Raw genomic sequence first — 20,775 nt, 5'->3', positions numbered from 1 at the left:
AAGGTTTAATGTAAGCTATGCATTAACAGTGTACGACTATCAAACTTCTTTCTGGTGCCAAAAGTGTCTCTTTTTTTCTCAAAAAGAGATAGCGGAAGTATGTCACAGTATCTAGAAGTTAACGTAGATGCCTACTCCTAAATGGATTCTAGTATTAATCGGAGTAATACTCTACCTTTCTGCTTTACTGCTTAAATATTTCATACTGCTGGAAACAAGATCTTAGTGAACAAGAGTATCTCAAGAGTATCTCTGAACAAACTGTCTTCAACATGTCGTTGTATACTGGACAATCTTGTGTGATCGGTCAACGATAATGATAGAATTAAGCTCACATATTTATTCTTCAACATGTCGTTGCCTAGAAAGTTCTAGCCTAAAACGTGAAATAAATCTGTGACCTTCCGTTATGACGCCAATAAAGTCAGTCTTTTTTTGTATTACCAGTACGGAGTTTAGTCCGGAGTTTATTAAGTTTATACAGTTAATTTTATTTTCGCTTTTTTTTAAAATTCCAAATGGAAGTCCGGCTTTGCGGGAAGTAAAAAAAAACAATGGTTTCCCTTGTCTTTGACAGCGGACTTGGTGCCTTCATATTCACGGGTGATGTTCACAAGTAATTGGTGAAAACGGCCACGATGAAAAACTATTTTTATACGATTCACGCATGAAATAGCAATATGGATGAAAGCAAAGAGCTCATCCCATCTCTGGAAGACCAATGTCACAGAATTTAATCCAAAGAAAAGAAGCAGATCCAAATTCAAATTTGCTCTTCCGTTCACCATCCATAGTTAGTTATTTTGACGCCGTTATGTCACCATTTCGAATAGTTTCATAGACGCTAGGCAGTGTGGCATCTACTCAAAAGAAAAATAAAAGGTAAATAAGTGTTATCAAGTGGAAGAAAAATATGGGTTCAGTCCTGTATTCCCTTAAAACCCGATTTCTCTAAACAGAGCCACTGTATATGCGAGAAGAACTTCACTCACAGAACAAAAAACAATTATAAAGGATCCATTCGGGGAACACATTTCCAAAACAGTTTCGATCTTGCAAAGTTCTAAGGGCTTTTTTGAGCAACCGCGGTAGACGCAATCGCAATAGAAAAGTTGAAACTCATGGATGATGTTACTGTTTCCCTAATTACTTTATTCGGAAACTGATATAAAGCATAAAACTATCTTCATGATCATGATCATGCTATATAATAACGGGCTTAGTCTGTCACGCGTGTGTGTATGTGTATGTCTGTATGCTATAAAATAACGGGCTTGTGTCACATGTGTGTGTAACGAAATTCCAAAAAAAAGTCAGGGCGACGGGTCTACCGGCATCGGAATGGTGCGCCGATGCCAGATAGCTATAAAACGAGGTGGGACGGGTCCACCGGCATGGAGCTGCTGCACCATAGTGCAGCAGTATCGCGCAGTAAATTCGTGTGCATTTCGCCAAAGGTAAAAGGGACGTTGCAACCATTTTATGTCATTCACATCATTTTATGTTGAAATATTATTCTGTGACTGTTGGGGAAAAACAGGAGGAAAACTCATTCTTCGAGTATTGCTTTCAAACTATATTTATATGACCAGTCTGAGCGTCCCTCTGAAGCGGACTTCAGACTTTCTGTGGTGTTCGCTTCTCTCCCCTTACTTTTTTCTCTTTCCTATTTTAAATTAAGGCAAAAGATTACGATTTTCTTCTAAACGCGTCAATTCTACATTTGGAGGATATTCAACCATCAGCTTCAAACACTCCTTCAATACCAATATAATTATGATCATGCTATACAATAACGGGCTATAAAATGGATTCCAACGGTCCCGGGGCGTCAAAATGGTGCGTAATAACTTCGTTTGCATGTCGCGAATGGTAAATGGGATGTTGCAGCCGTTCCATAGCCTTGGCCACTGTGCGCGTTGCTTTTCACCTTTATGACTCCGCCTGTCTATTTCCTTCTTCGTTCGCCTCAAGTTGGTAGCATACCTTCCTTAGAAAGCGAAAATATGTATGCAAACGGCTGCTTAAATAGTAGCAAACAGTTTACATGATCTGTTGTGGGTCATTATCTTTATCAGTAGGATGATGTCTTTCACGTCATTTTATCATTCTTTGTTAACTGTTTGAGGGAAACAGTAGGAAAACCCATATTTCGAGTAATGCTTTTAAATTTTGCCTATAATATATTGGTAAGAAGCATTTGAAGCTGAAGTTTGAATGCTTTCCAAATGTAGAACTGACACGTTTAGAGAGAAGACTATGAAACCTTTCGCCTTTATTTATAATGAAAAAAGATGAAAAAAGACTGTTAAAGATACACAAGTCTAACTTCACAGAAAAGGTCACTAATATTAATTTTCGTTGATCAGTGACGGGGAGCGAAACGAACAGCACGGAAAGTCTGAAGTCCGGCTTTAGCCGAACGTTCAGACTGGTATAGATACAATTTGAATGCTTACTCGAAATATGGGTGTTCGTCCTGATTTCCCCAACAGTTATCAGAGAATGATGTTTTAACATAAAATGACGTGAACAATGCAATGCAATGCAATTATGCAATGCAAGACATGCAATGGCCATAGATATGAAACTGTTGCAACGTCTCATTTACCTTTCGCGACATCCACTCAAGATTATTGCGCACCGACCCGACGCCAGTGGACCCGTCGCACTCCTCTTATTTATACCTGGCGTTGGCGCACGAATTCCACGCCGGTGTATCCGTCGCACCTCCTTTTATTTTTAACTGGCATCGGAGCACAAACTCGACGTCAGTGGACCAGCGTCTTCATCTTTTGCAGCTATCTGACACCGGCGTCCCAATCCAATGCCGTGGGGCCCTCATCCCTTTTTATACCTACCTGGCGCATCCTTCATGCCTTAAAGGGTGAAGAAACCTGACAGAAGAGTAGCAACATGGTAAAACGGTAGAGATCTGATTGCCCAGTCTACATGGTGGATAAGTGCAGTCGAACGTAGCCTGTCAATCCAAAATGAGTCTTCCCTTCTCTTTGCAGCGGGATACGGAGAGGTTTGTGTCGACCCTCCAACGTCGCGCGAAGCAGGAGAAGCTGTAGGAGACAGATAGTTTGAGTAGTCGTTGAGCACCACGTATATAAGCATAAGAGAGTTTATCGAAAGATAAGTCTGGTCTTAGTTTTTTCGTCGACATCGTTCATGTAATCGAGGTGGTAGCCTTTCAAAATATTCAACACTCCATCTCCAAGCTTAGACAGGATATGTAAATGCAATAATTAAGATAAAGGATAAAGTTTCTGGCGTTAATCAATCCACTTGGAATGCGCCCCCACGTTCACTTCAATTCAAAGTCGTTTGAGGTTTACGAACGTGTAATTGACCCATACAATGCCTTGCGGTAGCTAGCCGATGTGTCAAGTCAGTGGTTTTGTCCTCCCAGACAAGTCTGGTACCAATTTATCGACCCTGGAGGGATGAAAGGCTAGGTGAGCACTAGGGCGGATTCGAGCTTCCGATCGATCGTGCAGGTAGCGGAACCTCTAGCCGCTACACTTCACCCGTCCCCAATAATTATGAACACCATCTGAAACTCCTGTCATTCAAGCATACAGAACAAGATCAGGATAAAATGTGATGAACGGAATTTTTGGTTTGGGTAAATCATAGACCTCACGCTTAGATATCATACAAGCCATTTATTAAGATATGTACACATGATGTGGGAATCATTATGAAGATATTAAGGCGTATTAAATTGGAGATTATCTTTATTAAAGTGAACGTCGTAACCGTCCTGTAATGCGGTCATTATGACGAGAGGTCAGTTGTGTGTGTGTGTGTGTGTAAAACACACTTAAAGAGCGAGCTGGAGCAGAAGCATTATACCAGCAGAGATCAAACCTAAAATATGCATGCTGCTCAGCGAGAACTAAACAAAACCAAAAAGCCACCAACCAGCAACGGGCAAAGTGACTATCCATGATATGACTATATTTCGAAATATAGACCATTCTATTCTTTTACGTGACTTCACAACACCTACAGCTACCACTGATCCAACCTAAAAAATTTCAGCGATAAGTGGTGTCGAGAAAGTTATTTAAACTGTTTTTACAGGTTACTGTTACAATTTGTTCAACGTTCATGTTAGTAAGGAACTCTCAAAAAAAGTGTTTTAAAAATGTATTTTCCCACTCCTGTTGCATACCAGGCAATGTGTAGTGCTGATAGGTAGCCCTAGCTTACTGGATATCAAAGCTGTCATAGCCGCACCGAATTCGATTGTGAACCCACTGAAAGAACTGCATTATGAATCGAATTTGGTAAATAATTGCATCAAGAATTGACTACCTAGTGAAAATTACTGTGCAAAATTCATTGCTTAATAAATGGAATTCCCGTTTCGAAAATGACGGCCACAAGTTGCATTTGTGGTTACTACATTGCACACTATTTTTTCTTGCACTTCTTTGAGCAAATACTATATAGCTGAGTAACAGAGATCTAGGTGAGCACAAATATTTATTCTACCTTTTCACACTTATGTTTGAGCACTAACGCCACTAGTTGACGGACATAGACGCATAAATCAAATTTCTAGTAAAGTACTCCAGATTTTCAATTCATGATACTACCAGCAACAAAAAGGAATCCATTAGTGGAAAGAACTCATATATTTTCAGTTTTCAATACAAATGTCGGAATATTGAGCGCAAGGTGCCTCGTATACAAATCTGATCGTTACCTGCTCGTGGTGGCCCTGCTTTTGATAAATGCAATCAGGCATCTAAGCATACGCCTTGGAAGCGTACAAGGTATATAACTTGGACTCTTATATAGCGCAAATTTCCCAGACATTGCTAAACACCGCTCGAGCCCACTCTTATAGGTCAAATGCCTAGAGAGAATATGAAATCTTTGGCTACAAATATCCGTTTCGCAACGCTGAACTGCAGATCGCAGACGCGTGAACTCCAACAACCCCCTGTACAGACTGCTGCTATATCTTCATTTCCCCGTTTGCTACATTACAGGAATCCAGCATCAAAGGATGTCTCGCCATCAGCATCTAAGACTACACAACATACTCTGGCGATGCTGATGTGAAGAAAGTAAGAGGCTGCGCGGTAGCTGTGAGGAACGACTACAATAACCTGGTGGAGGGATTTGGCTCCACGTCGTCAAGAAGCTCCTTTATACGACTGCGAGATCGCAAAGGACACAAGCTCTGGCTCGTAAGTGCTCGAGCACTTACAAAGACCGCTCAGACGATCAAAAGTACGCTTTTATGATGAACTCAACACTTTGACATCCAACGTACCCAGCCAGTAAACGGTTATCGTCGGAATCGATGCGAAAGATGGGTTTCGATCAACAGTCCGATATGCTTGGAAAATGGTATTATCACGCAAAGCAAACATTAAACAACAGCGACCGTACGGTAGGCGTTTGTGAGCAGACGAATCTCATCATCGCATCCACGTTTAAGACGATCATCGAGGCCATCGGCTTACGTGGGTTTTAGCACCAAAAAAACAACGGCAGCGGAAAATGACTCGAATGAGCGGAAAACTCTAAGCTAGTACTACTAAAGCTCGACTACATTTTGACAAGGAACATCGTCTTGCGGGATATCCGAAAGTTTAGAGTTATCTGGCACGTCACATTCGATCCCGACCTCCGCCTAGTTCTTCTCAGCTCAAAATTAGTTTTTTAGAAAAGAAGTCGAGGAGTTCAACCTGAATCGAAGATAGATATGGTAGTATATGTCGCCCGCACTATTGGTGAGAAGCGAGAGTGAGCTAGGAGGAGCGTCTGAGGAGAAAGATACGGCAGTCCTACCCATCTAGATGGATCAATTCAGTACTTTGCCGAACAGATAAGTACACCGCGTTCAACGAGAAACCATCGACCGCGTCGGAGGTTCTGGTCTGAATCTAAAAAGTGAAGGGTGGAAAATTTGACGGAGACGATGGGATCAGCGCATAAATGCTGAAATATCTTACTGCATCTGGGATTGGTGAAATGACAAACATCATTCATTCAATGTGGACTTATGAAAGAATGTCAGATTTGTGGAGACACGCCGTTATAATTCCCCTCTACAAGAAGTTATCTGTCAAGGAACCCGAGAAATATCAAGCAATCTCTTTGCTTCGTGTGATGAACAAGAACTTAGAGCGGATCATCCTGGATCGGCACATCAAATATAGCGAAGAATCCACCGTGATGAACAAGCCGGGTTTATTCTTGGTCGAGCTACGATTGACTAGGTTTTCATTGTTAGGAGAGTGACAGAAATGTGGGAGCGGCAATCGTAGATTTAGATTCTAAACAGTTAGATTTTCATTTTCTGGACTTCAAACCCGCTTTCGATCCTACTCACCGAGTCCGTCTTCTTAACACGCGTCGCGCTGATGGTATTCAAGGAAAGTTTGTTCTCCTAGTTAAGTACATGAATAGGAGAAGAACTGCAGAGGTTAAGCACCGACTGGACGTACTACAAAGTTCAAGGTGAAAACTGGAGTGAGACAAGCGACCACGGCGGGACCGTTTTCGTTCAACTTTGTAGCCGATGACATAAGGTGAAGAACAATTGGGCGTTGTTGGATCTCGAGTAGGCCGACGATGTAGTAATATTTGCTTCAAGCAGCGCAAAGGTACAAAATGTTGTTAACCTCTCATCGAAATTAGCTACGGCATGCGATTTATGACTCCGCTCTGACACATTTAAGCAGGTGTGGGTCTTCGCAAGACTCTCAGCAGGAACCAGGGTTAACGGACAACCAATCCAACTTGTAGATCAGTTCTGTTATTTGGGTTGCATACTAAAAAACGGCGGAGATGTCCAGCAAGGATGTGCTAAGATCACTTCTGGTCCTTAACGAAGTGCTTGTGGTTGACTCGCATCGCCAACGAAGTCAAGCTGTCAGTCTACCTATCCGCAATTCGTCTTATCATGGCGGATCGAAGACTTGGGCAACGCCGTCAGCGGTGATGGAGAAGCTTGACTGCATGGAGCGGAAGCTGTTTAGACGGATGCGTGACTACTTTTGGCCAGTGGTGTGCAATAACAAATAGTTTTACTCAGAAGTGGATATGGTATACTGGAGAATGACCCGAAAAAATTATCATCATCTTCTCCACTCCCCTCTAAAGCAGCTGTAGAAAACCGTCTTCGCTCAAACACACATCTATTTCCAGTAAAGCAAGACAATTTCTAATAACTCACGTTGCAGGATTTATTTCGGACATATTAGTACCCACGGTCTTAATGACACGATGGCCTAACGTCCATAATCCAACACAAATAGCAAAAACTCCATAGAGTAGGATATAAATGGGAACCTAAAACAAAATTAACGAATGTAATAATCTAAATCCAACCAATTAACCAATGATAGCGCAAGAATAAGTAGAAAGTTGTTCTCGTGCTTAGTTTCTAACACGAAACTCCAACCTCTTCCTCCTGCCGGGAATTCTTGTCTTTGTAAATAGCAACGAGAGCAGTGAGTGGTGCGATTGCGTTACTGAAACATGAACAGTGGGAAGTGTTCAACCTTAGTTTGTCGACAACGTTTGAAGACAACACTACATACTAGCATCACTACTTGAACACAAAAAAACATCTCCCTTTTCCTCTCCTTTTTTCTCTTACCTAACGTCGTTGGCACCATGTGCAAAACCGGCAAAACAGGCGGTGAATACCTGCAATAGGAAGTCATTAAAAGCGAAAGCTACTTTTTATCTTAGGGTAAAAAACTAATGCACAGCTAGACGCATTTCCTCGTGAAAGTTCTTCAAAAATACAGGCATGTTATCTGATCGATAGTTCACCTGAATGATGGAGAACAGTTTAATAGTTTGTTCGTCCTCCACCCGTTCTCCATCCGGAAGAAGCCAACTGAAGAAGGAGCGAACACCTGAACAGGATTGGCTTTAACCTTCAACCTTTATCACCCTTCTAGAACGTAAGGAAATCTCCCGAATGGAATTTAAGCTTTTTTTCTTAGAAAAAGACTCACTAGAAGCAGTACCACCATTTTCGATATCTTTCACTTCTTTTCCAATTATGTAACGATCTGTTTCGAAGTCGGAGTTGACAGTGACGCTTTGTGTTTTTGGTTTAGAAGCAAGTTCATCTGTATAAAGAGAACAGCAATATACGAGGATGCCATATTTAATACTTAAAATATTCTGAGTAGTGCTCACCTTGAATTTTTCTGTTAATTCTCGGTTTCAAAAAGAACTGGACAAACATGGCCGCTATGAACCCACAGCAGAGTGAGATTATTACTGCTCCCCAGACGGGGATCTCGTTGAAATGCAATACTGCAATGTATTTTATAACTTTCCATGGTCTCATAAAATCAATTTTACAATCGTTCTAAATTTCTTTTTTGGAATTTTCGCCGCTATTTTGCAGCAGAAAGCTAGAAAAACCTCATTTTATTGAAACATAAATGAGTAAACTTGACGAACACTTAGATCCATCCCATGTAACCATCAGCACATTGAATGCAATGCAGACAAAGTAGAATACTGGGAGCGCTCGAAGACCACATTCAAATGGATGGTCCTTGAAAAAGTTTGTCTCTGTCAATTATCAATTAGCTCGCTTTAGCACAAAAAGTCTATCTCACCCTTCTTAAAACTGTAAAATCTACAATCATGTAGAGAATGACTGATATCGTTCCTGACAATGCAGGTGATAGGAACCACGAGATAACTGGAAGGAAGATTAAGCAGGCATTAACAGTAATTATTGTTCGAAGTCGTTTCGAATAATTCGGCGACAGAACATGGGGAAAACCGGGCACCATACCTATATTAACGATCTTCATCCAATGGATTCCCTGAAATCCTCGCAAAACTATCGAAAAACCGAGTGTTGCGCCAACAATCGAATGTGTCGTTGAGACAGGCATTTTGAGAAGCGTCGCTATTAAAAGCCATGCAGCACAACCTAAAGCAGAACAACGTACGACGGAATGTGTTTTTATCCACGTTGACTGAGTTGCTGAGATCATCCACATTTAACGTTTGTACTCCTGTTTGTTACCTCTTCAAAGCATATTTTAAGCATTATAGCAATTCCTATTCTTGCTTATTTTATTAAACAGAATAATGCATTTTCAGCCTTGTACATCAGTGCTAAAAAAAGAAACGTCTGCCTTGGCAAATTTGAAGTATTACCAGTACCAAAAGACATTAATGTATGTAGGCAATCATTTTCGTTTTTGCGTATTGGTTAAAATGCGCATTTTAAAAAGAAAAAACGAAGCGCCAGAGGACCGTATGGGCTTTGTTGTTACTTCACAAGTTCTGAAGTGTAGTGGACTGAAGAACAAGTTGGAGAATTCCTAATCGCACGGAAAATGTAATTTATTGGGAATTCTCAGAGGAACTTCCTACGTTTTCCACATGCTTTTTTCTTTCAACTCTCATTTTCCCTCTTATTTTTTTCCAGTTTAACATACCGTAAAAAATCTAGTACTGATAGAGATGAGGCGCGTGTAGCGCAGTCGTTAAGAGGCCCGACTGTCTGTGCTATTGATCGGAGGTTTGAATCCGCCCTAGTGCTCGCCAAGCCTTCCATCCCCTCAGTGTCGATAAATTGGTGCCAGTCCTGTCTGGGAGGATAAAAACACTGATTTGACACATCGGCTAGCCCCCGCAAGTCATTGTACATTACATTACAGTTACACGTTCCTAGACCTCAGACGATTATGGGTTGAAGTGAACGTGTTGGCGCATTCTAAGCCGATTGATTAACACCAGGAATTCTATCCTTTTTATTGATAGAGATTACTTTAAGGCTTCTTTAGTACTTTGTGCAGATGGGTCACGGTCAATCGTTTCCTTTCTGGCGTTGAAACCCTTTTTTTCTTGCGATGGCGAGAAAAACAACTGTCAAAATTGGTCCACTAGTATTCTCTTTGTCTGACTCTGGCTGTTACAGATCATATGGACATTTCTTTTATTTCATTCTGTTATTTGTTGCCACTCACCTCCTAATATAGCAACCTGTCCTAACATGAGTGCCTTTGGGGTACTCAGGTACTGGTCCGTATCGATGACACCTTTTCGCATTGTGTCTGTCACCGACCACCCTTAAATATAACATATTTTATTTTTGTGACGACTTCGTCTTTGGACAGGAACCTCAAAAAAGATGCTGACGTTTCCGTTTGTTCGAAATAGCCAAAAAAACCTAGTCCTTGATGCTATGACATTTGTCAAAGAAAAGCAATGTCCTGAGTGGTTCCGATGATGCTCTGACATCGCTATCAGTTTGTTCTGCTCTTAGCTTAAAAAGTGGACGGAACAAAGAAGCAGCGACGGTATTCAGCCACTGAGAACTTTTTAGAGCTACTCTGAGGCGTATGAAACGCTTACCTACTAACACAGCTCCCAATGTTTCGAAGACGCTTGCAAGAATGTAGGCCCTAAAGACAGTTAGCACTCCACTGCCAACTGAGGTGCCGAAAGCATTTGCAACATCGTTGCCACCCATTCCTGCTCCAAGCAGAAACGCCAGAATGATCCCAACTATCAGAGCCCATAGCACAGACTGCTGAAATAAAGAACCTATTTGGATAATCCGGCGGAAAAACAACACAGTACCTATACAATGGAAAATAGTACGGTATATATTATCGCAAAGAGTGCTAGAAAACAGGATACCCAACAAAATTTCTTTTTTGGAGTTGGAAGACTCTTTCAGGAGCTGAGTGTTGCAAACAAAGAGAATTTGAAATATTCTTTAAAAGCAATACGCGTAGTTCCCTCTTTAAAAGTTACTTAAATCCTCATCTTTTGAGCAAATCTGTGACGGATACTTCCTTCTAAGTTTTGCACTTTCTTTTGTTTGGTTTTCTACGTAATACGCACTTCTAAAAAGTGTAGATTTCGCTGCCTTACCCATGCTGCAACGTTTAGAGTGCTATGACTGGCAACTACTCTTCTTCTGGAACAATTCACTAACATTCATAACTTTGAAGCGAAAAGCGAAATTGAAAAAGATGAAAAATAGCACATAAGACGAAAGGAAGTGTTTATGGAAACAATATACATCGGACTCTTTGCACAATTCGAGGTGTAGAGACGAATAACGCATTCTTTACACCCTGTTTCATTACAGTGCCGACGGATCAATATAGAGGTGGTGATAGGGGAATTCTGTTGATTTTGGACTCTATCAAACTCAAAAGTCGGTGAACGAGCAAACTGCGTTAGTTCTTCTACTTAGAACACATGCAGAAAATCATAAATTTGGAATTTTGAAACTATTTGTTGTAATGCAGAAAACCCTAACCCTTTGCATGCAAATAGCGCCCAATCTCTTTTACAAAGACTCCAAATTTATATTTTTCCTATATTATTCTATATTAGAAAGGCTACATTTACACAATACAAAACGTTTTTCTTGGAATAGATTGACCTGCTACATTCAGACTGTTTCGAAGATTTCAAAGAATTCGGTAGTGACTGCAATATTTATCATATAGTCAGTAAGAGTAATGTTGACTAGGAAGCTGCGACTGACTTCCGCCGAAACTGCCAGGAACACAGTTCTGCTGCCATCCGACTCTAGTCCCATTAAAGGCTCGTCGGATCCATTCCATTTATTCGTCTTGTAATTCGTAAAAAATTGCAGCTTATCATCATTATCATTTTCATAATTCTGCTCTTACTTTGGGTGCAGGTGAAAATTCTAAGGACAATTAGGGCAGACTGCTCATGTAAATGGTCTTTTCGGACCATTTACATGAGCAGTCTTTCGGCCAAATATCCTTCTCTAGAAGTAAATTACAATGTGGAGCAAATCTCCAAAAACAGCTTAGCAAAAAGCACCAGTTGGGTAGTTGGTGCTATTTTGGATAAAGTGTAGTTAGGGGGAGAGGGTGAACGGGGTTGTGTGCACTCACTGGCACCTTTATTTCTGGACACTCTATCTTACTTTTTTCTCTTAGTAACATTGGCTGATCCTCAAAAACTGGTTCTTAGGTATTAGGGCAACGACTGATTTAGTTGTTCACTTCCTGCCGATTTACATTTTACCTCCTCCCAGTACCCATCCTTTTGAGACCTTTTGAGAATTCATGAAAGCTTACCATCTATTTCTTAAGTCCTTCTCTGCAGACATACCTTCGTTTGTATAGTGTGTCCCAAAATTTACCCAGGATTTGAATTAAATAGAGAACATTTCTTCAATTGTATTTTTTTTCACCTGAAACATAAATTACGTAAGATAGGATTATGTATAGAATACTATGCACAACACGCCAGTGTTTGGTGCATATTTTGGGCTTAGGGTGTAATTGCGCCATTCTTTTTTTTCTTTTTTTTTTTTGAAAAAAGAGGCTGGTCAAGCAGGCACTGTCACTGGTGTTCGATATCCCGACATAACTGAGTTCCTAATGCCTAAGTTGGATGAAACTGATGTGAAGAACACGCGGTTTCAACAAAATGGTGCGAAATATCATGCAATCCTTGAAGCAATCTAATTACTGCAGGGGAGCTTTGCTTTTCGTGTGCTCCTTCGTTCCGGTGGTTGACGAAAGAGTGCGCATGTGCCAGCAAAGCCGTGGAGGTCATTTTCCCAACGTGCTATTCCATACATAACCCCACCCCATGAACTTTATGTCTGAAAAAATTTTAAAAATACAATTGAGAAATAACTGTGTTCTCTATTCAATCCAAATCTTGCGTAAATTTTGTTACAACCTATACAAAGCCAGCAAGCAATAGTGTCGTTGACGCTTGTAAGTTTATGTTAGCCATGTATAGGAGCCTTTTACGAGAAGAAAGTGAATATGATGTCGGGTAGTCTTAGTTTTTCACTAGACAAATCTGCATATCTTTTCATGAATCTGCGGCTTTTTTGCGCTGGAAATGCATGTACTAAGATGTTAACGAGGTGAATTAAGCTGTGCCCTGGAAATACTATTCTAAATGATTTAATCAAAAACGAACTAAAGCGTTCTGCTGCTTTTTTTTTGAATTCGCACTCTCTATTATTTTATTGTTCATTCCTTTTTGACAGGTAACTGAATTGCAAATATGGATTTCTGGAATATTCACACGTTTTTCATGCTTTAGAAAAAAAATCGAACAACGATGGCATTATGGAATTCTTCAGAAAACATTACTCTCTTATTTTCAAAATCATCAATCTTCACAAACCATTTAGTTCCACTTCGAGTAACATACACGTATTTCGGGTTCAGCATAATCGCAACTTATCTGTTCAGATCCTCACCTGGTCGAACGTGGCCACTGCTTCTATAGTAGTTGTGACTAGATTCTCCATGGTCTGAAAAAATTCATGGTTTTATACAAGCATGTTTTCGGCAATAACACCAAACTAGCGTAAGAAATGACGAAAAAACGAGAACATGAGACAATGACACTTACTACAAATATAGATAATATCTTAAGGGAAGGAAGTGAACCAACAGAATGACGTGAAGTTCCCTCTCAGTTTACGCACCTAAGAATAAACATAGAGCTTTGAAAGTTGTTTCGAAGCTATGATCCAGTTAGTTCAATTTGTTTTAATCCTAATTATTCGGTTTAGTTTACGGGAAAATGAGCAATATCGACAATGCGTGATTTCTGGGAATTGATCAACAAATAATAGTTGTACGGAAACACATACATACCACCATTGAACACGATAAAATGGGCCTCATAACCCCACGTGATGAACACAGCGAGAAAACGAGTGGATACTAGTCCCTACGGTGTGCAAAATGAGCGGCAAATTCCAGAGATACACCAGGATTTCTGACAACCAGAAAATTTCGCAAGTCGTCATGCATCATTTTATGCGACGCCATACTACATTCAAATTTAGATCCATAAGTAAGTATAGTACAACTTAGAACGCAAGCCTTCTTGTTCTAACTGCAGTCCTCCTCGTTAGTGTGTCTGAAAGTTGCTGATATCTTGAGAGTTCCTAAGAAGAGGAGTCTTTATACCAAATAGAAGTTAGACAATATGATAATAGTTAGGCTGTGCAACAGAGAAAATCAAATTTATCATAATTCGAACAATTTATGAGATATTTGCTGCTTCAGAAGAGAGGAAATTTTGAACAATCTACCGTTAGAGGAATGGAATGTGTACAACGCTTGAGGAAGGGAAGTGTCCTCTAAAGGGGGTTGAGAAAAACACGATAACTGTCGATGAGTAAGCCATATATAAAAGGGCAGCTGAAGCCGAACGTAAACTTTCAACTCGTAAAATTTGCTTTGATAGTAGTGGTGCGAAGAATTGTTGGCTGGAATTCACTGACAACTTTTGTTGTAGCGCTGACACTTTGTGCTACAGTTCATATGCACTTTTTCTGCGATTAGCGTAGCAATATGATATAAATCACAGCGTCGAGTCGTTCTATGCTGTTAGGTTAGCAAACACAATAGAAATGCATGGAATATTTTGAGCGAGTAAGAGTGGTGATGTTGTCGATGGGTAAATGTTTCTAATCAGCAGCTTACTAAAATTCCTACCTGCATAAGGATATTTGCACATCCAGTGCAAAAAAGTTCAAAAGATTACCTAAAGTTGCTGGGAACAAATGTGCCAATGATTTTCTTTTCAATAAAGAAATTTGTCTTCGAGAGAAAGTCGTCCTCTACTTCAAGTGAACGTCTTGTTTAAGGAAATATCAGACATTTTTGTTCTGAAAAATGAACATAACGGCTGTGAAAAGTAAATTCGTTTGAGCTTCTCTTTGGGATTTTGGCCGAGCTTCTAGTTTTCAAATCTCTTCCATAGAATAACAGTAAAATGCTATGTAGGACACTAGTACCAAAAGGAGCTAAGAATTAAATGTGAAAACTTTGTGATATATCTGTGAAACCACCGGAGCGGCTCCCTCTCATTAATGTCGCATAATACAGTTTAATATAGTACTATATATAACTAATAATATGTGTTAATTGTATTATATGAAAATCTGCTGAACTCCTACATAGATAGCGACTACAAAGGGCTAGTTTCAAGGAACTAATATGTAAGACAATTCTCCTGTGAAAATCACGCTGCGTGGAACAGACAGTCGATCTGCACTCCTCTAGCTTCTCCTTTTTCTTTTACGATTGGGTTTTTCCAGCAAAAAAATTCAGCTGTAACTGCGACAAGATAATGGAAGCTTTTTTGACGAACTTCCTAAGATTCAATGTATCACTGTTAAAATAATGACATTTGCAAACAAACACACGGGGACGAGGAAAAAATTTCGTTTTCAGTGAAATGAGAATCAAATTCAAACTTTTTTAAATTGGAAGTTTTTGGCTTTGCCCTCCAGAGAAGTTACGTGACTTCACTCTAAAAAAGATTTGGGCATCTCCTAGAAATATGTATATAAAAATGAAAATTGATGCGAGTCACACACTCCAAAAATGTTTTGGTTAATTCCTTGGTAGAAGTTGAATTGACGAGTATGGATGATTTTTCAAGGATGTCTTTCGGATGAAAACGAGCAAAGTAATCAGCCCCCAAAAAAGAGGTTACAATTCCATCATAGAAGTTCGCTAACTTTCTTCAGTACACACTAGTTCTAAATTACGATTTTTTGAGCTTCAACCTATGTGATGCTAGAAAAATATGTGACAAGCAGAAATAGGTACGCCTGATTCCGGTGTAGAAAGACATTGTTTCGTTTCTACAGCAGATATGTTGCTCCAAATAGCGTATTCTAAGCTGAAGGGCATATGATTTATCTAGAACCACACAAAAGATCCCAGTCGAAAAGGGGCAGTGATGTTCCACAAAGACCACAAAGTGCGTATCTTTGGCGCCAGGTTACTCCCACAAGGTCAAACGGAAAGGGAAATTGAATGATCACCATTCTTCCAGACACATTTGGCCTTAGCACCTCATTTCTTGAAACCAGGCTCTCACTAATCTCACTTCACTCTCTGATCCCTGCCATGTACTTGGAGAGGAATTTTTAAGCAACGTTCCATGTTCTTTCCAATCTGATGTTCTTTTTTTTAAAGATCCCAAGTAATGCAGGTTTTTCGTAGCTAGAGTGAAGGTTCCGTTCTCCAGTTTTTTAAATGTATCATAAGCAGAGGAAAAAAACAAACATCTGGATTTTTCTTATGGTGAGTGGCTTTCTATGGAAAATGGATGAAATTTCGCGATTCCATGTATTTTGCGTCGTTTTGCATAGCAAGTGGTGAAGAACATCTCTGAAGTGCCACTCCTGAGAAATTGGCGATAAATCTGTGATAGTTCCAATGAACCATGGAGATCTCGTATAGAAGGAAAACTCAGGGAAAAAAAGACGAAAGACGACCGATCATCAGGACACAGAGACGAAGAAGTTGAACCTCGTGAGGTGAGGCCCTGCCCCTCGGTGATCTTTCGATTTTGCGAAGAATCAAGAGCCACTAGTCACAGGGATATCACAATTGTCAAACAAATAGGCGCACGTTGCGATTAGTGAATTGGGTAAACATTTCTGCGGATCCACCCAGCGGCAGGGCGGAGCGGATTACTTGTTAAGTAACGTCATTAGAAGACCAGTGCACTTTTCATGACTCATTGCTAGCAAAAACCCAACAGCTTGAAGTCGACGCGACGAGAGCAAGGCTGCAGCCGTTCTACGAAAATGTGAGCTATTCCAGAAGCTCCAGGCAAACAGCTGATAAAAACAAAATTGTGGCGGCAATGACGCATGTAAGTAAACTAGTCGATCTGAAGAAGAGATTGTCAGAGAAATGGACGAGCAGTCTTGTGATGTCTAAGGAGAGAATGATCCTCTGTTCATTGTTTCTGTCAGTTTCAGCGGAGTTATCGTTGGGATACCATCAAAGCGTCACACTTCCCAGATACAGACATGTCCTGCCGGCCTTGGTTTGCATACGAGTTGGGGAACATATGTCATATCTGCTGCATAGCCTCTTTGCAGACAAATACAGAGATGGAAATAGAAGAGCTCATAAAATGTTTCAACTCAGCAGGAATACAAAGAAAAGCGAGCAGAGAATTCTTTCTTTTATGACTGATTTGATTTTTTTTTCTAATTTCTCGCTTTTTTACCAGTGCTTGTTGGCAAAAATTGTGGGCAAAGTGAATCCGGAACACTGTAGCAGTTTATATATCACTGTGTGCCTTGTTATAAATGTATATTGAATTCCGCACTGATAATTAACACGACTAATATTAGAAAAATTTCAATTTTTTATTTGAAGCCGGCGAACATGCGATTGCGGCTGCAGACCTCAGCTCAACTTCTGAGAAGTGAGTGTCACAAAAAGTTGAAAATAACAAGGTCAACGCACTGATTGAAAACTCAAATAATACGCGGTAGGACTGGTCCGATAGCAACTTCCCCTTTCCCGCTTCATGTTAATGGATGAGGATGAGGACAACAGAGACGAATAAAACTGATATGCGTCAAATAATTCTTCGAAAATATCACTTTTTGCAGTGGCGAGTTTTTGAGAAACGGTACTATAAAGGCAAAACGATCGGAACTTCTCCATTTTGAAATAAAGAATCTTAGTTTGACACATACGCGAATTTTTAGTACTTGATATGTTGCAATGTCGAATTTAATCTCAAGACTTTTGTAAGATAACCGTGTTTAACCTTATTAGCAAACTAAAATAGCGTTCATATGAGTGAAAATTAAATTGTGAGGCCAAAGACCTATTCGGTGCAAGATCAATAGTATTTGTATGCTAAAGGACTGTTCAAGAGAGGATATTTAAGAGTCAGGTTCAGCGCTACGCATTATTACATTACTGCATTCTATTTCATTTCCATTTGAGAAGCCTCCAAAACTAACGCAAAACTATAAAAGGTTCCTGAGCAAAGGACTGAATTCAGCAGATTTATACCATGAGAAAAGAAAATTTTATTATATTATTAAATTTTATCACTATTATTCACAGATGTCAACGTTTATTTGAGAACGGAAGAAATGCGGAAGGATTCTACATTGCTCACTTTTAATACAAAATCTCTGGAGTTGTTTTGTCAAAGTCTAAAGAAAAAGTCACGCAGAATAAGTTTGTAAATTAGTAACTTTTTGTGCACAGTGAATCAGGCTGCTTTCTTGTAGTCACATGAAATGTAGCAGTTGAATTAAACTATATTTAAATATAACATTAACGTCAGCGATAATAAATAATAAGATAACATAATAATAAAGTAATAACATTACATAATTTATAATAATAAATAATGAAGTAATAATACTTGTATTAGAATAGGATCACGGACCGGGTTTCTGTCACAAAGCTAGTCTCCACGCTTAGAATTAATAAGAATCCAAAAGAATCGCTCCAAAAGAATGCCCGAAACAACGCCGAATTGAGTCACGTGAAAATATTACCGCTGACATCCACCCTCAGGCATCTGACTGTGTAAATTGACATTGACTAGGTACTGATACGGGCCTCACCAATAGGCGCGGAAACGCCGAAATGAAAGAAGAAAAAGAATAGAAATCACTCGCTGCTTCAGAATTGCAGTGACAAATCTCACTATTGCAGACGATTTGCAACGAGAGACGTTCACTTCACAAATAGGACAAATCCATCTTAATAGTGACCACTTGGATCTATTTAAAAATCAAAACGAACTTCTCCGTTGTTGTTTAACCATGCCCTTCAGCAGTCTTCGACTATTTCCCACCATTCTATCGCTATTCGCTTCAAGAGAATCGGCAATAAGACGGGCGGATGGAAAACCATCCTGCTAGATTTTCATACTGTGAATGGGATATTAGCACTGTTTTGTTCCAAGTAAAGAGGCGACACACGAACAAGAACACTGAAAGCAGTGAGAATTAGACGTTCACACGTGAACAAAAATACAGTAGTCACCAGTATGCTTCAAGCAGCTACGGTGAGCATTTGGTGTTGGCGGTGGTAATCGAAAAGTAGGCTTAGAGTTTTGACAGTATAGTTGCGGAGAGATTCGATCGCTTAAATTGTGGAGCAAATCGACCAGGCTCTCTGATAGGCGATTTGCCAAAACGTCAGTCAATGAACTCGATTGACAACTTCGCAGGCAGCTCACCAGAAATCAATTCAACGTTAATCGGCAGTCGAACTTTCCGAGTAAAAATACAGCTTAAATGACAAAGATATTGCAAAAGCAACCAACAGTTTTGCGAAGGGCTCTGGGAACTCCCTACCGTATATTACAATGATATCTATTAAAATTGAAAAGCAGAGGGTGAGTGCCGGTGATCACCGCAGCTCGCTATTATATTGCCACAAAACGGAAATTTCAGAACAATTTGTCTAGCGTTAGATTCCTTTCTGAGATCTGTCGAAAAACTTAGAAATCGTTGAGAATGAAGCAAAATATTTCCAACTATTCGCTAAAAGGAAAAAATTGCAAGCTAACGTAGCTCGGGGTTATACCTGAAAAATGCCCAAATTTTTATATTTCATTAAAACGTCGGAAAAATTGTTGTAGAGAAACCCACGGAACTCTTGATTTATTGCTTGTTATCATTTCATTTCTGCCAATTTGATTACTGTGTAAAATTGCTGTTCTTCCCCACTTTGAGTCCCCTATATGAAAACTTTGTGAGGTTTTCATTGTGTGTGCACATACGAACTTCGTTTATACACTAGAACAATGCAAAGTTCGAAAATGCCATTTCTCTTTTCATTTCCACTCTACCTTGCACTCCGGAACAGCTGGAACAGAGTTCAAATTAAAGCAACAGCACCAGAATTCGTGGAACACATAGTGCGCATAACAATACTGTAGAAATGACATTATGTTGATGCATAGAATCTGTATAATCATAAAAAAGCAAATTGCTGCGAATTCTATGCGACCGCAATCGAGATGAGCAATCTACTAGGGAGAGGATAGTAAAAGACTAATTCTCAAAGTAAATGTCAAACGTGGGCGTGTGTCTGAAGCACCAGCAAATCTTTTCTCATGCAAACACGGCTTGAGTGCAACGAATCCAATGAGAGGTTCACCAAATCCCAACCCAGTAGCGCTCATTTTTTTGCAAAGCATTCTTGAATGCGCAAAAAACTCCTAAAAACTGTTCGTCATCACAGATATTAGGAACAGTAGTGTCTCAAAAAGTATAGTGAATTACAATTTAATATAGTTGCAATTTTTTCCTTTTGGCGAATAGTTGGAAATATTTTGCTGAGTCAAAAATTATTAGAAATATACGATTATACTGTACAATCAAGTTTCAGCTGGAATGCACTGAAGTTACTGACAGCACTCAGATAGATCTGTTCACAATTTTTGTAAAAATGGTACCATAGATATATATATATATATATATATATATATATATCGTGATATATATCAGAGGGTTGAATCACAACTGCAGTGACGGTTGACTAGTGAAAATATGTCGTACAACAAAAGCAGATTTTCTCTGAGAGGTAGAAGGGGTGGATTTAGAGGCGTGGACGGATCTGCGTCTTCTGATCAAGATGTTAGTGATATTCCACCGACTTAAACATTAAAGCCAACGTTGCCAACTTCGAAGAACTCACCACTCATGGAACTTATTCTATACCACATCTCCTCATTTTTATGATGAATAAGCTTGACAACACAGGGATTGCGGCAGCCATCAGCTGACTCTTTAGAGAGCGCAGACTTGGCGTGTCTACAAAAAAGCAGCACTTTCGATAGTGCTCTTAATTTCGAGTGCCTTATCTTGGGTTCTTCCATTCTTGATGAAATTTTATGATCGGCTAAGGAGCTTCAGAGTTTGTTGTTGTTTGCAGAAAAACATCTAGTTGCTCATAAACGCAGTTAAAGTTGTAACCCAAT

General features: G+C 39.7%; 1 protein-coding gene across 1 annotated transcript; it reads right to left on the bottom strand.

The window, feature by feature from the left end:
* Positions 1 to 3,832: 3,832 nt before the first annotated feature.
* On the bottom strand, positions 3,833 to 13,294 carry RB195_014357 (uncharacterized protein; the record flags this gene model as incomplete). The annotated part of the gene is made up of 15 exons (XM_064204589.1): positions 3,833 to 3,879; positions 3,934 to 4,039; positions 4,187 to 4,271; positions 7,211 to 7,326; positions 7,439 to 7,508; positions 7,637 to 7,686; positions 7,816 to 7,901; positions 8,004 to 8,120; positions 8,191 to 8,310; positions 8,461 to 8,557; positions 8,622 to 8,707; positions 8,804 to 8,944; positions 9,990 to 10,091; positions 10,378 to 10,555; positions 13,244 to 13,294. 15 exons carry the CDS (start codon positions 13,292 to 13,294, stop codon positions 3,833 to 3,835), a joined length of 1,452 nt encoding a protein of 483 aa, XP_064060470.1.
* Positions 13,295 to 20,775: the final 7,481 nt, after the last annotated feature.

The sequence above is a fragment of the Necator americanus genome, chromosome V, assembly GCF_031761385.1.
Source record: "Necator americanus strain Aroian chromosome V, whole genome shotgun sequence".
NCBI classification, from domain to species: Eukaryota; Metazoa; Nematoda; class Chromadorea; order Rhabditida; family Ancylostomatidae; genus Necator; species Necator americanus.
This window is presented reverse-complemented; position numbering and strand designations above follow the sequence as displayed.